The following is a 14,638-nucleotide window of genomic DNA, read 5'->3' as shown; positions in this document are numbered from 1 at the left end:
GCATTTCCTATACTTTCTGGTTTTATGAAGTATTTTGTTAATAGCCTGCTCTGTAAGCATTAACAGGGTTTTGAAATGTACAGATTACAGTTGATCCTGATCCCATTACCTATTAGGATCTAGACTTTTCCAGTGGATGCTGGAATGTAACAGGTAATGGAAAGGTCTACTGATTTCTCTATTTCATTCCCTGAGTGTGATGCTTGAGGAGATTATTAAGCGAGGATCAAGCTTGCCACATTCCTGGTCGCCATGGGCAATACCTAAATCCAGACTCTCTCTTTGTGTAGATGTCCAAAAACTGGACGCAGTGAATCAGCACACTGATTTTGTCACAGTGTGTGCTTAAATGACTGAACCCAGGTGCAGAGGAATGACAGACTCCCATGTGGACATGGAAACAAATTCATACGTAGGAATTTCAACAGAACATCAGTGACTTGCCTGAGCGAGGCCACGAGACAAATCATTCTCAAAACGAGGACCCCATGGTAAGTGATAAGCAGGAGTCCACTTTAAATAATCACAGTAGGCAGAAAACCCATGTCAGTCAAAATAAACTTGTCAAGATTAAACAGAAAGCACAAGGGCTTAACGACTCTCGTTAAGACAACAATTAACATGTACTCCAGAAACCCAGGAGTCCAGTGCTCCATGGCTTGCCACATTGGCCTGCAGGTCTTGTGACAGACTTGGGTCGTCTGGATTTGTACTTCCAATGAGCCTCCCTCTACATTCCTCAATGATCTGGTTTGGGTTTGATAACATGAACATTACTCTCTCTATTTTCTCTCTGCAGGTAACTTTCAATCGTTTTGGTTTCTCCTCTACTCTGTGTGGATTGTTAGTAATGTTATAAACAGTTGACAACTGACCAATAAGGACGTACAAACAAGCTGGATGAACTCAGCAGGTCGGGCAGCACCCGTTGAAATGAGCAGTTAACGTTTCAGGCCGAGACCCTTCGGCAGGACCAATGAGGAGTTACCTCACCAAACCACGAATGGTGACTAACTGCGAGGGGGTGGAGTGGTCATGAGGAAAAAGAGGAGGGTCTTGGGAGTCAATTGTTGGTGGGGGGGATGGATGTGGGGTTCATCAGCCTGTTTCCTTCTCCACAGGTGCTGCCCAGGATTGTTCATTTATTTATTGAGATACAGCATGGAATAGGCCCTTTTGTCCCTTTGAGTTGTGCCACCCGCCAACCGCCAATTTAACCCGAGCCTAGTCAATGGACAATTCACAATGAGCAATTAACCTACCCACCAGTACGTCTTTGGACTGTGGGAGGAAACTGAAGCACCAACTCCAGTGGTCGGGGGGGGAGGGGACCCAGAGGAAACCCACGTGGTCGGGGGTCCCAGAGGAAACCCACGTGGTCGGGGGATCCTAGAGGAAACCCACGTGGTCGGGGGTCCCAGAGGAAACCCACGTGGTCGGGGGATCCTAGAGGAAACCCACGTGGTCGGGGGATCCTAGAGGAAACCCACGTGGTCGGGGGTCCCAGAGGAAACCCACGTGGTCGGGGGATCCTAGAGGAAACCCACGTGGTCGGGGGATCCTAGAGGAAACCCACGTGGTCGGGGGTCCCAGAGGAAACCCACGTGGTCACTCAATTTATACTTTTTACATCTCCTCCAGGCAGATTAAGAAACCCGCAACCTGATGCGGACTCTGCACAGAACATCCACCACCCCTTGACTTCCTCAAATGTTTCCTGACTTACTGAGTTCCTCCTGTCATTTGATTTTTGCTTCCATACCACTTGAAACAATCTGGTCTCCATCCCATCGCAGGTGATCCATTTTCTCTCCAGCCATTTCCGTTCTAAAGTGTAAACAAGCCCTGTTCCGATATGTTGTCAGATCTGAAATATCCACCGTTCCTCTCTCTGCCGATGTTTGGTGTTTACAGTATTCTCTATCTTTTATTCACATTTCTTGCATCTGAAGTTTCTTGCTTCCTTACCGCATGCAATAAAGAGGAATATTTTGCAATAATTCTAATTAGGTGATTTTGCATGACAAGAATGGAGCTTGTGAGGTTCTAAGAAAAACACTGACAGGTATGGAAAGGCACATTCCTACACGCAAGCATCAGCTGCAAGAAAATTTCCTGCCACCTTGCAGGGTTTCCTCTAAGCTGCGTGGCCGCTCAGTGTCTGAACTGCTGCCGCACAGCTAGAATTGGACAGCTAGAACAGGTGAAGGATCCTCTCTGTCGTACTGAATTTCACTATACCCTTCAATTAATAAATAAAATCAAAAGTGCGTGCTTTTTGAATTTTCATTCTAATATGTACTAAAAAACATTTAAAATGACACACAGTTTTCAGGCTAGATAAAAGTTTCCTGCTCATAGCAATAGTTGGACTGCACAGTTGTAAAAAAATAGAGGGAACATTGGTCACTTATCTCTTTTACTGGTTTGCCAAGTGCAAAAACGTCAATTCCAAAAATAAAATTACCACAGAGAAAAAAAGTATGATGATGCCATATAAGTTACATAACATCCCACCACCACTTTAAAAATGCCCTTTAGGCAAATTATGTCACTTTCCGCTGCCTTATATACAAGTCTCAGCACCTTATTACTGGCAACCTGATAGAGCTTTTGCCTGAAGTGAGTGATGTAAGGACTAGAATCACTATTCCGAAGATGCCACAGATTCTTAAATGCAGAAGTCCTCCCTCTCCCTGGTGTCCTGAGTATTGGCCACAGAGTTTAATGGTTTCAGAGGTGCTAAGCATTCTCACGTCGACTGTTAGATACGTGGTTATAACCAAAGGGGAAATTGGCTGGAGTCACTTAGCACTTTACTTCAAGGGTGTTTATTAGGTGTGCTACAAAAATTAGCGAGAACAGTGAAAAGAGAACTGCCAATATTTACAAAAATATATCTACCGGCAAATGCAATAATAGCTTCATACTTTGTCCAGTGTGAATTCCTGACAGCCCCTATCTGTCTACAGTATCTATTTCTCTCTCTCTCTCTCACACACACACACACACACACACACACACACACACACACACACACACACACACACACACACACACACACACACACACACACACACACACACACACACACACACACACACACACACACACTAATAAGCCCCGTTTATTAGGCATCAAGATACACCATCTTTAATGACCCACAAAGTTAACTTAAGATGACACATGAATTAGAATATGATGCATCCCACAATGTAGTTACAATCATATTACAAAATAAACAGAAGTATATACATTAAATACAGTATACAAACAACATTTACACATTTACACATCCCTATTACTAAAGAAATGAAATAGTCCGCCTTGTATGGTGGGAATGGCACCATAAAGGCAACCCTTTACGACCCATTATGAGAACATACGGGGGAAGACATTGAAATGCACACACTCAGCACAACGACAGCAGAATGACAAGGGTGTGTGTGTGTGTGTGTGTGTGTGTGTGTGTGTGTGTGTGTGTGTGTGTGTGTGTGTGTGTGTGTGTGTGTGTGTGTGTGTGTGTGTGTGTGTGTGTGTGAGAGAGAGAGAGAGAGAGAGAGAGAGAGAGAGAGAGAGAGAGAGAGAGAGAGAGAGAGAGAGAGAGAGAGAGAGAGAGAGAGAGAGAGAGAAATGTGTTCACCGAACACTCTCCATCACGTTGTCCGTTCGTTGAGCAGAAGTTGGTGGGTAAGCCAGGGCTATGAGTATGCACGTCTTGCTTCCCATCTGGGCCACTCACAGCAGTGGTCAAGTCCTTGTCCTTACTCAGAATCCACACACTCATTTTCCAGTGTGGGACTCGATGGTTATTGATTCAGAATGCAGGAGAGTTGATGTGAGTGGGCTGAGGTCTTGTGTGCTGTCACTTTGTACTGCTGTTTAAATTCTACCTAGAGAGTCCAGGTCCCCTAATGAGGTAAACGCTATGGGACCTTTTCCCGAGAAGTCTAGAATAAAGGGAGTTAGTCTCAAGGTAGAGGACCAGCTATTTAACGCGGGGAAGGGGGCACGTAACCAGAGAATATTACATCACTGAATGTTTCAAGGCTAAAATTGGATTGCAGTGGAAATTAAAAGAGAATAGGTCAGAAGGAAAGTAGACAAGGTGAAAGGATAGATGAAGCACAACTTCATTCCCTGGCAGGACAGCTATGGGGACTACCCCTCCCGCTGCTTATGCTCAAACCAAACGGTTAAGTAGTTCAACAGCGATGTATAAACCAAGGGAACCCTGGATTTCAAAATCAGCTCCAGAGTATCACAGACGTCATTCATTCATTCGTGATGCGCCGTGTCCTATGATGTGGGCGATCATGGTCTTTCCATCACCATGATTGTGCTTGGCAATTTTTTATCCAGAAATGGTTTGCTATCGCCTTCTTCTGGACAGTGTGACGGGTGACCCCGACCACATTATCAATACTCTTCAGAGATTGTCTGCCTGGTGTCAGTGGTCACATAACCAGGACTTGTGATATGCACCGGCTGTTCATACGACCATCCACCTCCTGCTCCCGTGAATTCACGTGACCCTGACCGGGGGTGGGGGGGGGGGGGCGCTAACCAGGTCATACACCTTGCCCAAGGGTGACCTGCAGGCTAGTGGAGGGAAGGAGCGCCTCACACCTCCTTTGGTAGAGACGTATCTCCACCCTGCCACCTATTTATTAATCATGTGCTATGTCGAAACTGACAGTAAAATGTGACATTTACGTTAACGATCAACACACCCACGGGTGTGCAGGGAGCAGCTCACAGGTGTCGCCACACTTCCTGGCATCAACATAGCCTGTCCTGAATAGTGCCAACAGCAATGGTAACAACAACAACAAAACGAGCCCCTTTGTCAACCCATCCACACGCACACACACAGGTTTACAATTAGGCTGGCGGAGGGAAACAGCACCTTAAACCTCATTTGGTGGAGACGTATCTCCACCGCGCCACCCAATAAAGGACATGGCTGTTCTAAATCTAAAGCCATCGTGAACGAGCTGCTGTTAGAATAGTACACGCAGTTCTTTGTGCCTTACTTTATGAAAAATATCAGTAAAAGAAGCTGTTTGTAGAAAGTATTAATTAAGATGATGCTTGAAAAGAGGGGTATCTGGTCATTGGAACTAAATAAAACTTCGTTAAGATGGTAGAAGTTAAAACATAAAAGATATGCTAGGAATTAAGAGAAGTTTGAGAAAGCAAATTGAGAAAAGATATTTTCATTTTCAACATCAGACCAACTTTAAAAATACAGATTCATACCGACTCCTTAGTGACATTAAAATATCTCAATGAGCTTGTGTAACCAAGCAATATTCCACAAGTCACCAGTTGTCAGATAGGCAAAAACCTGAATGAAGAATCCAAGTTTAAAATGGAAGAGAGGCAAGTAGGCTGGTCCATGGCTTTCCAGAGCTGAACCAGCAATGCAGAAGAGGAACTGCTAATGATATTGGTTAAAGGAAACCAATTTTCTTTGAAACTGCTTTGTGCTGGTTCTTGTTGAACTGTTGCTCCAGGACAACATCCCAAGTGCAATCAATCTTCAGGCCATGTCACTCAGGGAGTTGTGTAAATATTATTAAGTGACTGTATGTGCTATCATAACGATATGCTCTGTGTGCTGTGTGTGATTCCTGTACTGTGTTTTGCATCTTAGCCCCAGAGGAACATTGCTTCATTTAGCTGTACATATGAGTATGGTTGAATGACAATTAAATTTGAACATTACAACAATGAAGTGGGATGATTTACTATAAGTACCAAAAATCCCTTCTCCATAGATATAGCCAAAATAGATCCTTAACTCGCTGTTTTTCAGGGTTCTGGCATCTGCAGCTGATCTTACCTTTGTTTTTGTTAATCTTCCTCTACAGCAGGATTTCCCAACCTGGGGACATGGACCCCTGGGTTAATGGTATTAGTCCACGGCATAAAATAAGTTGGGAACCCCTACTCTACAGTGAACCTCCAAGAATCCACTATCTGATGATTTGGTCATCACAACCATTTAGCCCCACACCCACCAGGCTCCCTTCTATCTCACAGGAGCCACACTTCCAACTCACTCTAGAAATCTTACAATAATACCAATGAAATTGTAAATGTTCTTGAGTTGTTACTCATTTCCAAATTTGCCAGTCCAGTATCAAAGTCCTGAAAGTGCCCAATTACCGGAGTTTCACTGTATTTAGATCTCCTCCAAACTGATCAGCAAAACTCCACCACCCTCTCTCAGCCAGCGCCCCAATACTTGCGTCATTCACTCTCTCTCTCTTGACAGAGATTCCTTTTGTTTACATCACCTCTCACACTTCTATGCAATTTCAAACATGTTATAAGTCTGATTATTTCAGTTCCGTTGAAAGATATCAACGTATAACCTTAGGATTTACTTTTCTCTCCACCTGCTAAGTATTTCCAAAGTTTTGTTATTCCCGATTTCCAACCTCCGCAGTTGTTTGCTAATTACACGATTGGCACGGCGTCTCTGTCTGATGTGCAATAATGGAATGAAAATAAAAATGTTAGATTTCAAGTATCCTATTAGTTTTGGGATAAGAATCAGTCCAAAAGGGATTGAGCACCTAAAATTCTTCAAAATGCATTTTGATAAACCTTTTCCTTAAGATAACACACAGCGCACTCAACAGGAGGGATGAGGATGGTACTGGATTTGGTTTGAGGCACCAAAGTCAAGTATCATGAAAAACATTCAAGGAAACATTCTCCTGGATAACATCCTCCACCCGGCTGATAAGCAACACAATCATGTGCGTTGGCTACTTCCATGCGCATCACCGAGAGTGTTTGATAAGACTCTCGCTGACCAAGTCATGAAGAATTCACCTGCCAGCCTCAGTAGAAGTAGGCAATGAGTGAAGGAAATAGAGGGATACACCTACCCAACCAGGTCCTCATCTGTCTGCCCATGAAGGAATTGTTAGGAGTGGCCATCATACTGTCCTCATGGAGAAAATCCTCCGTCACGTGGTAGAGGAGGATTGTGCTGAATGGAACAGTTTCGGGGCAGATCAGATAGCTCAGAACTGCCCCTCTTCGGCAGTGTGGCTACAGTTTGTACCACCGAGCATGGCATGAGGATTCCAACAGCAACTGCCAAACCCACAGCTTGGGTACATGGGAAAACCACCGTCGGCAGATTCCCCTCCATACCCCGACCTGGCAATAGGCTTCCATCTTGCCTCATTGCCGGGTCAGATTTCTGGATTTCCCTGCTCAATGGCACGACAGTGCCTTCCCCAGAAGAATAATAAGGGTCTCAGGCTGCGGCGGACACACGGAGAAAATGGCATTAAATGTTGACCTTACCAATGACACCAAAAGCCTGAACATTGAATTCACAAGGCAAGCAAAGCACAGAACAGCCCAGCATACAGGGCCTCCGACCTACGATATTGTTCCATCTTCTAACCTACATCCAAGACCAATCTAACGCTTCCCTCCCGCTTTGCCCAACGTTTCCTTTCATCGGCGCTCCTATCTAAGATCTCTTAAATGTCCATCATAATCTCTGGCAGGACATTCCACACACCCACCCAACTCTCTGTGTATAACAGTCTACCTCTGACATCCCCTCCACTCCCATCACCATACTTTCCTCTGATCACCTTAAAATTATGTCCTTATAATACCAGCCATTTCTGTCCCGGGAGAAAATGCGCTACCTGTCGACAAGTCTGTCGCTCCAGACAGAAAAGCCCAAGCTTGCTCAATCTAACCTCCTAAAATCTGTTCTGCAATCCAGACAAATCTGCTCTTCCCTGAAGTTTCCACATCCTTCCTATGATGAAGAGACCAGAGCTGAACGTGTGTGGTCGAGCATTATGGAGCAGTAGCTTTGGACTAACCTGTCACCTCTCCAGCTTACGGATGGCCAACTCGCACTATTTCGCTCCTCCTTTATTCCAGATCCTGACCCTCGGGACATTTGTATCCAGGTTGTGAGCGCTCTGTAAATGCAAATCTTGGCACGAACTCGCTGCTCGGGGGAACCTGCGCTCCCGTCACGTTCGCAGCTGTGGGTTGTCCGTTAAGGAAACAGCGCATCCCACCAGCGTGCGTCGGGTGTGTGTGCAGAATATAAAGCGCAGCTTTCCTGCGCGCCCCGACCCGAGAGAAGATTTTAATTGAACTTTCCAACAAGGAAGTGAGGGTTCTTACCGAGATCGTCGTAGCTTTCTGCGGAGTCCCCGGCCCCACACCAGAAGGTCCCAGGAACGGTCAAGCCTCGGCGGCTCCTACTGGCCCCCCTGCCTCCTTGCCGGTGGAACCAGGGTGCCGGCGGGTCGCTGCTCTTGTCCCGCCGGGGGGAGCCCGGCACCGCGGGACTCGGGCTGCACCGGGCGGCTGCGACTTGCTGCAGCAACTTCAGCTGCCGTTGAAGCCGCGGCTCCGACAGCCCCAGGAGACCACCCGCCGCCCCCGCCCCCGCCCCGTCTTGGGTCCTGAAGCAGAAGGCCAGGTAGGTGCGGATGATGCTCGCCTCCCTCCGAACCGCGCACTGCTCCAGCTCACCCTGTCCGCTCCACAGAGTTTGGAAGAAGACCAGCCCTCCCCCGATCCGGGCCAGGAAACTCCAGGAACGCACTGAGCCGTTTCCTGACAACAAATGGCACAAGGTCCCGTTCTCGTGGTCCAAAGTAGCTAACCCCCCCTTCAGCCACGCCGCCTGCCCTGCAGCTGGGCAAAAGTACAGCAGACAGAGCAAACATCCACCCACAAGCATCTTGACCCTCGCACTCAGGAACAGTATGAATTAAAGTGCTGAAATGTTTACAACGGGCAGTTAAGTTGGTGCTGGACGGATGCTACTGGTGTGCATTTTATAGGACTAGGAAGCTGTCGTCTTATCTCTGCAAGTTTTGCATTTACCCCTCCCACTTTATTTCTCCTCCCTTATGCTCTTCACCGCACTGATCATTATCTGTGCGCTCCACACCGCTGCAACCTTGGTCTTTACACTTTAAATCACACTGATCCCGGGCTGTGCGCTCTACGCCGCGCCGCTCCACCTTATTCTGGCTTCTGGCTCCTTTTTAAATCCTGAGAAGGGTCTCGTACGAAACGACGACTGTTCCCTTCCATAGATGCTGCCTGGCCTGCTGAGATCCTCCAGCAATCTGTGTGTGTTGCTCAAAATCTGCAGAATGTCTTGTGTTTTTTCCGAAATCTAAAATCCAACTTCCTTGTTCAACAGGTGATATTGAAGTAAAACCTAACATTGTTTGGAACTAATACATAGGAAATAAAAGTTCAAAGTAAATTTGTTATGGAACTACATACATGCCACCAATTACAACCCCGAGATTTGTTATCTTAGGTGCAAATACAGCAAATGCAAGAAACAATTTAATCCATGAAAGACGGCTGCCAACAGGATGGACAAACAACCTATGTATGTATAAAAGACAACAAACTATGCAAAAAAATTAAAAAGCAATGAACATGGAGATCAGGAGATGAAGAATCATTGAAAGTGAGTCCATAGGCTGTGGGAACAGTTCGGTGGTGGGTGAGTGAAGTTGAGTGAAGGATTTTAAACAACTAATTGCTTTTTGATCTCCAAATGTTTGGGGGGTAATTTCATGTTGTGTGTTAAATTGCTCCAGAACAAAGCTTCATATTAAGGAATACCATCTGTACAGGTGTTCCACTGAAATCACAGCGGCTGCTTGGGTAGAACTTAACCTCCCAAAGAAATTCAGCATCAAACGCCTCTTGAAATCTCCCACAAACCTGACATTTGGATATTGTTTTTGCCTCAGCGCTCATTTAGAGTATTTGATGGAAATTACTGTAGAGGTACTGAGTCAGGCCAATCTAGAACATTCCTGGAGTATGTCTGGGCAGTACTGATAGTGCTCAGATTAGGTACAATTGGGGAAAAAAGAGTGGATTCTAATAGCTGATATAAAAACAGAAAGTATGTCAAGGATGTTCATTAAGGCATCAGGTTCACTATTCCAATCACGCCTGAAGCACCCCAGTCTCCCATTCATAATGTCAAGTTGGGAATTTTAAAAATTAATTTGATATGTGTTTGACATGCTAATGCCCATCCTAGAAGACCCTTGAGAAGGATGTGGCAAACCACCATCTTAGAGTAATTCAAGAGCAAAGTTTCTGTATTCTCGGTCATCAATACACAAATGTAAAGGAGAATGAAATGATTATCATCCCGGATCGGATGCAGCACAAAAAGTATAATTAAAGCATAATAAATATTAATACATAAGATTGCCTTATGTATACACTTATTGTCTGTCCATAAAGCGACGCTGGGTACAGGACTATCTGTACATAAGGTGTCTCTGACGGGAAATGGTAAAGTAGTGGTGGTGGGGTGGGTTAGTGGGTGTGGGTGTTGATCAGCCTTACTGCTTGGGGGAAATAACTGTTTTTGAGTCTGCTGGCCCCAGTATAGATGCTGCAAAGCCTCTTCCCTGATGGAAGTGGGACAAAGAGTCCATGAGCAGGGTGGTGGGATCCCTCATGATATTGCTAGACTTCTTCCGGCACCTTTCTGTATATGTGTCCTCGATGGCGGGTAGGTTGGTGATGGTGATGCTTTGGGAAGCTCTAACTACCCTTTGTAGATCCCTCCTGTCTGCTGAAGTGCAGTTTCCACACCATGCAGTGATGCAGCATGTTAGGATGCTCCCAAGTGCACATATGTTGATGACCGTGGGTATGGACGTGCATAGTCCGTTGAGTCACTCAGCACGGGAACAGGCCACTCAGCGCATTATCCCATGCTAGTCATCTGCTACCCGTTTACACTCATCCCGCTTTATACTTACTCACCCTGGATCCTACCACACACCTACCAAGAAGGGCTATTTGCAGTGGCCAATTAAGCTACTAGTGTGCATATTCTTGTGATGTCAATTCAATTTCAATTTCAATTCATTTAATTGTCATTCAACCATTCATGAATATCCACGAAAACTGCCAAATGAGAGAGCGTTACTCTAGGGTCAAGGTGCAAAACGCAGTACCAACAATCACACACAGCAAAAAGCACACATAGCACATACAAGATAGCAAACACATGTAAGATAGCAACAAGATACAGCCATGCTATAAATAGTCCCGACTCGAGCCATCAATGCCGCAGAAATCTGCAGTTGACCCCAACAGTCTGCTGAGCGAACAGTGGGCGGAGTGGGGGGGGGGGTGAGACTACACCGTCTGTAGCATGGACTCCACGTCACACTGTCCCCAGTGGAGTGCACCAGCTCTTACTGGTGGCTGTAAACAAGTAACACCGCAGCTCGAGGCCTAGTCCTCGCACGTACAAAATAGCCAGGGTAACCGAAGTAGCATCATTACAACAAGAGTGTGCAATCACCACAGAGACCACACCCAGTCTTGGTGAAGGTTCTCATGTGTTGTTGTTAGATAGAGGTTAGCAGGAATGAGATAATAAAAGTCCAGTAATCTGTTTCCAACCTTTCTAGTTCTAGATTTCCCTAGGAGATCATTGGCATTGACCTGCCAAGCCCTCTCAATATGATACCCCTTTGTTCATCGGAAGTGTATTGGCATAGGTCTAATATGCTTGCTGTTTCTTCATGACAACACCTCCACCCAGGGAATCCTTCGTTCAGGTGCCTGCAGGACAAAGTTATCTGTGAAAACAGAAACAACCTGCAGATACTGGAAACCTGAAATACAAACAGAAAACGCTGGAAATCCGCAGCAGATCAGATAGCACCTGTGTGAAAAGAAAATTAATTAATGTTTCTGGCCCAAGTTATCTTGTCAGAATTCAGTATATCTCTCTTTTTCACCAACTTCTGTGGCAAGGAGACACAACAAACCGCAGATGCTGGAAAAACTCGGCAGGTCAGGCAGCATCTGTGGAAGGAAATGTATAGTCAACATTCCAGGTCAAGACCCTTTATCTGCAATGGGACAATTGATATTTTGGGTTGAACAGTCCAAGTCAAGGATCTTGACCCCAAAATTCGACTATCCATTTCCCTCCGCAGATGCTGCCTGACCTGCTGAATTTCTACTGCAGCGTCTTAAGTAGCAAATTCTCTTCTTATAGCTTGTTTACAAGAAGTCCCATTGATTTGGAAAATAGATCTAAATGCACCATCTTCAAGTCTGCTGAAGGCACTAAGTTTCAGGGTGTGTGAGCTGTGAGAATTCAAAAAGGCTCTAATATGTTATAGACAGACTGGTTGAGTGGGCAGATACATGGCAGATGCAGTTTAATGTGGATAAATGTTGCTATGCATTGACCTGCATTGCAAGAGGCTCAGCAGAGGATGTATTTATTTGCAGGAGTTGGTATAATTCCATCTTCCCCAGAATGTACCAGTGCAATTCTTCACTGCCATCATAGAGAGCCTCACATCAGACATTACTGTCTGATTTGGTGCAGCAAACTCTCACAATATGTGAAATTATCCGGTCAGTGGAAAAGGTCATGGGCTGCAGTCTACCATCACTGCAGGACAATGATGTGGACAGGAAAAACTATCATAGTCATTATCCACCCTTTTCCATAAGCTCACTTCTGAAAAGCGCTATAGGGTTATTAAAGCAAAAATCTTCATGCCATCTTAATCTGATCAACTGTTCTAGTTAGCTCCCCCCCACCCACTCCCCTCTTCATATGACCTCAGTCACTGCACTGCACTACTTGTTCTTCCTTTCCACACCTTGTAGCATATTGGGCGGCAACCTTGCCATGTCTTTAGCAACTTGTCTGTTTTTTTTACGAGGCCGAGTTGCTAGCTCGACACTCAACCCACCACGGATGGAAAGCTTGCAAGGAACCAGCTGGAATCAAACTCGGGACCACTCGCCTCAAAGTCTAGTGTGGATGCCACTACACCACCGGCCAGCAACTGCACTGCACACCTGAAACCACTTTTTTATAATGCTGTTCACATTGTGAATATATGCCGCTATTTATATATTCATGCGTATTTCGATCCCTGTCCACACTTTAACCTCTAACTTCAGTTTATATAATTCTTTATTCTTTATAATGGTGAATGTTGTTGTTTTCTTGTTGCATTTCATGCCAACACTCCACGGCAAACTCCTGATGTGGGTAAGTATGTATAGTGAATAAAGCTGAATAAAAGGAGCTAGAATGTGCTGCTACAGCAGTACAGGGCCATGATAAGACCATATCTAGAATTGTGTGTTGAGTTTTATTTTTTTTTAAATCTGAGGTGCACGTGCTTGGTGTGGAGTGGTAGTGACCTGATTTCTGGAAGGGTAGGACAGCTACATGTGGAGAAATTGGTTCCATTAGTCTTAAACTGATTGGAGAGTGAAAGGGTGAGAATATCAATAGAAACCTATAATAATTTTAACAAGGTTGGACAGAGCAGATGGAGGGAGGGTTCTCTCAAGAGGGAGAGTCCAGCAGAGAAGGGAAAGGGGAAGGATGGGGGCAGACTCAGGATACAGTGCATGTCACTTAGAACTGAGATCTTCCTATAGAGCATAGGTGTCAAACACAAGGCCCACGGGCCATATCCGGCCCGGCGTACAATTATATCCGGCCCGCGAGATCATTTTAGATAGATCTATTATTTTAATTATTAATGGCCCGGCGATATGAAGCGCTGATAACACACAAACTACAGATCCCATAATGAAGCGCAACAGCTGCCGATAGGCTACCCGGGAACATTCCCGCGTCAAGCGTCTGTTGCTGTATACAACGCTATTCTGAAGTCAAAGCTAACCCCTAACAATGGCGAAGAGAAAAGTTGATTCTGAAAAAAGAGTCTTTCAAAACCGATGGGTTGCTGAGTATAGTTTGTGAGATAGCCACTGATTTAAGAACACAGTTGATTGAAAGAAGCAACCCATTTATTGCATACTCGCTTGCTGTGGATGAAAGTGCTGATATGACGGACACTGCACAGCTGGCTATCTTCATCCGAGGAGTGAACTCCAATTTGTGCGTTACAGAGGAAATATTGAACATTAAATCGATGCACGGGACAACGACAGGAAAAGACATTTTTGAAAATGTATGTCAAAGTGTAACCGACATGAAATTGCCCTGGGACAAACTTATTGGACTTACAACAGATGGAGCACCGGCGATGTGCGGTGAAAAAAGTGGACTAGTGGGAAGGATGCGGGTAAAGATGCAGGAGGAGAACTGTACTGGTGAGTTAACAACATATCACTGCATCACACACCAAGAAACGCTGTGTGGTAAAGTCCTAAAGATGGAACATGTAATGAGCACTGTAACACAAGCCGTAAACTTTATCCGAGCTAAAGGTTTAAATCACCGGCAATTTCAGTCTTTTATGCGGGAAATAGATTCAGAGTTTGCCGACATTCCTTATCATACAGAGGTGCGTTGGCTGAGTCGGGGAAAAGTTCTCAATAGAGTTTTTAAGCTCAACAAGGAAATCTGTCAGTTCATGGACAGCAAAGGAAAAGACACCACAGTTTTACGGGATGAAAAGTGGAAATGTGAGTTGGCGTTTCTGGCTGACATAACAACACATCTCAGCGTCTTAAACCTTCAGCTCCAGGGACGTGACTGCATGATCACTGACATGTATGATGCAGTGAAGGCATTTCAAGTGAAGCTGATCTTATGGGAGACACAAATTCACCA

General features: G+C 45.2%; 1 protein-coding gene across 1 annotated transcript in view; it reads right to left on the bottom strand.

Moving 5' to 3' along the window:
• Positions 1 to 14,638, bottom strand: part of pla2g3 (phospholipase A2 group III) — a 96,353-nt gene that overhangs the window by 19,074 nt on the left and 62,641 nt on the right. Inside the window, exon 2 of the mRNA XM_073066960.1 lies at positions 8,185 to 8,703. Coding sequence (XP_072923061.1) covers positions 8,185 to 8,703 — 519 coding nt within the window. The remainder of the gene's footprint in view (positions 1 to 8,184; positions 8,704 to 14,638) is intronic.

This window comes from Hemitrygon akajei, chromosome 14 (assembly GCF_048418815.1).
Source record: "Hemitrygon akajei chromosome 14, sHemAka1.3, whole genome shotgun sequence".
NCBI lineage: Eukaryota > Metazoa > Chordata > Chondrichthyes > Myliobatiformes > Dasyatidae > Hemitrygon > Hemitrygon akajei.
This window is presented reverse-complemented; position numbering and strand designations above follow the sequence as displayed.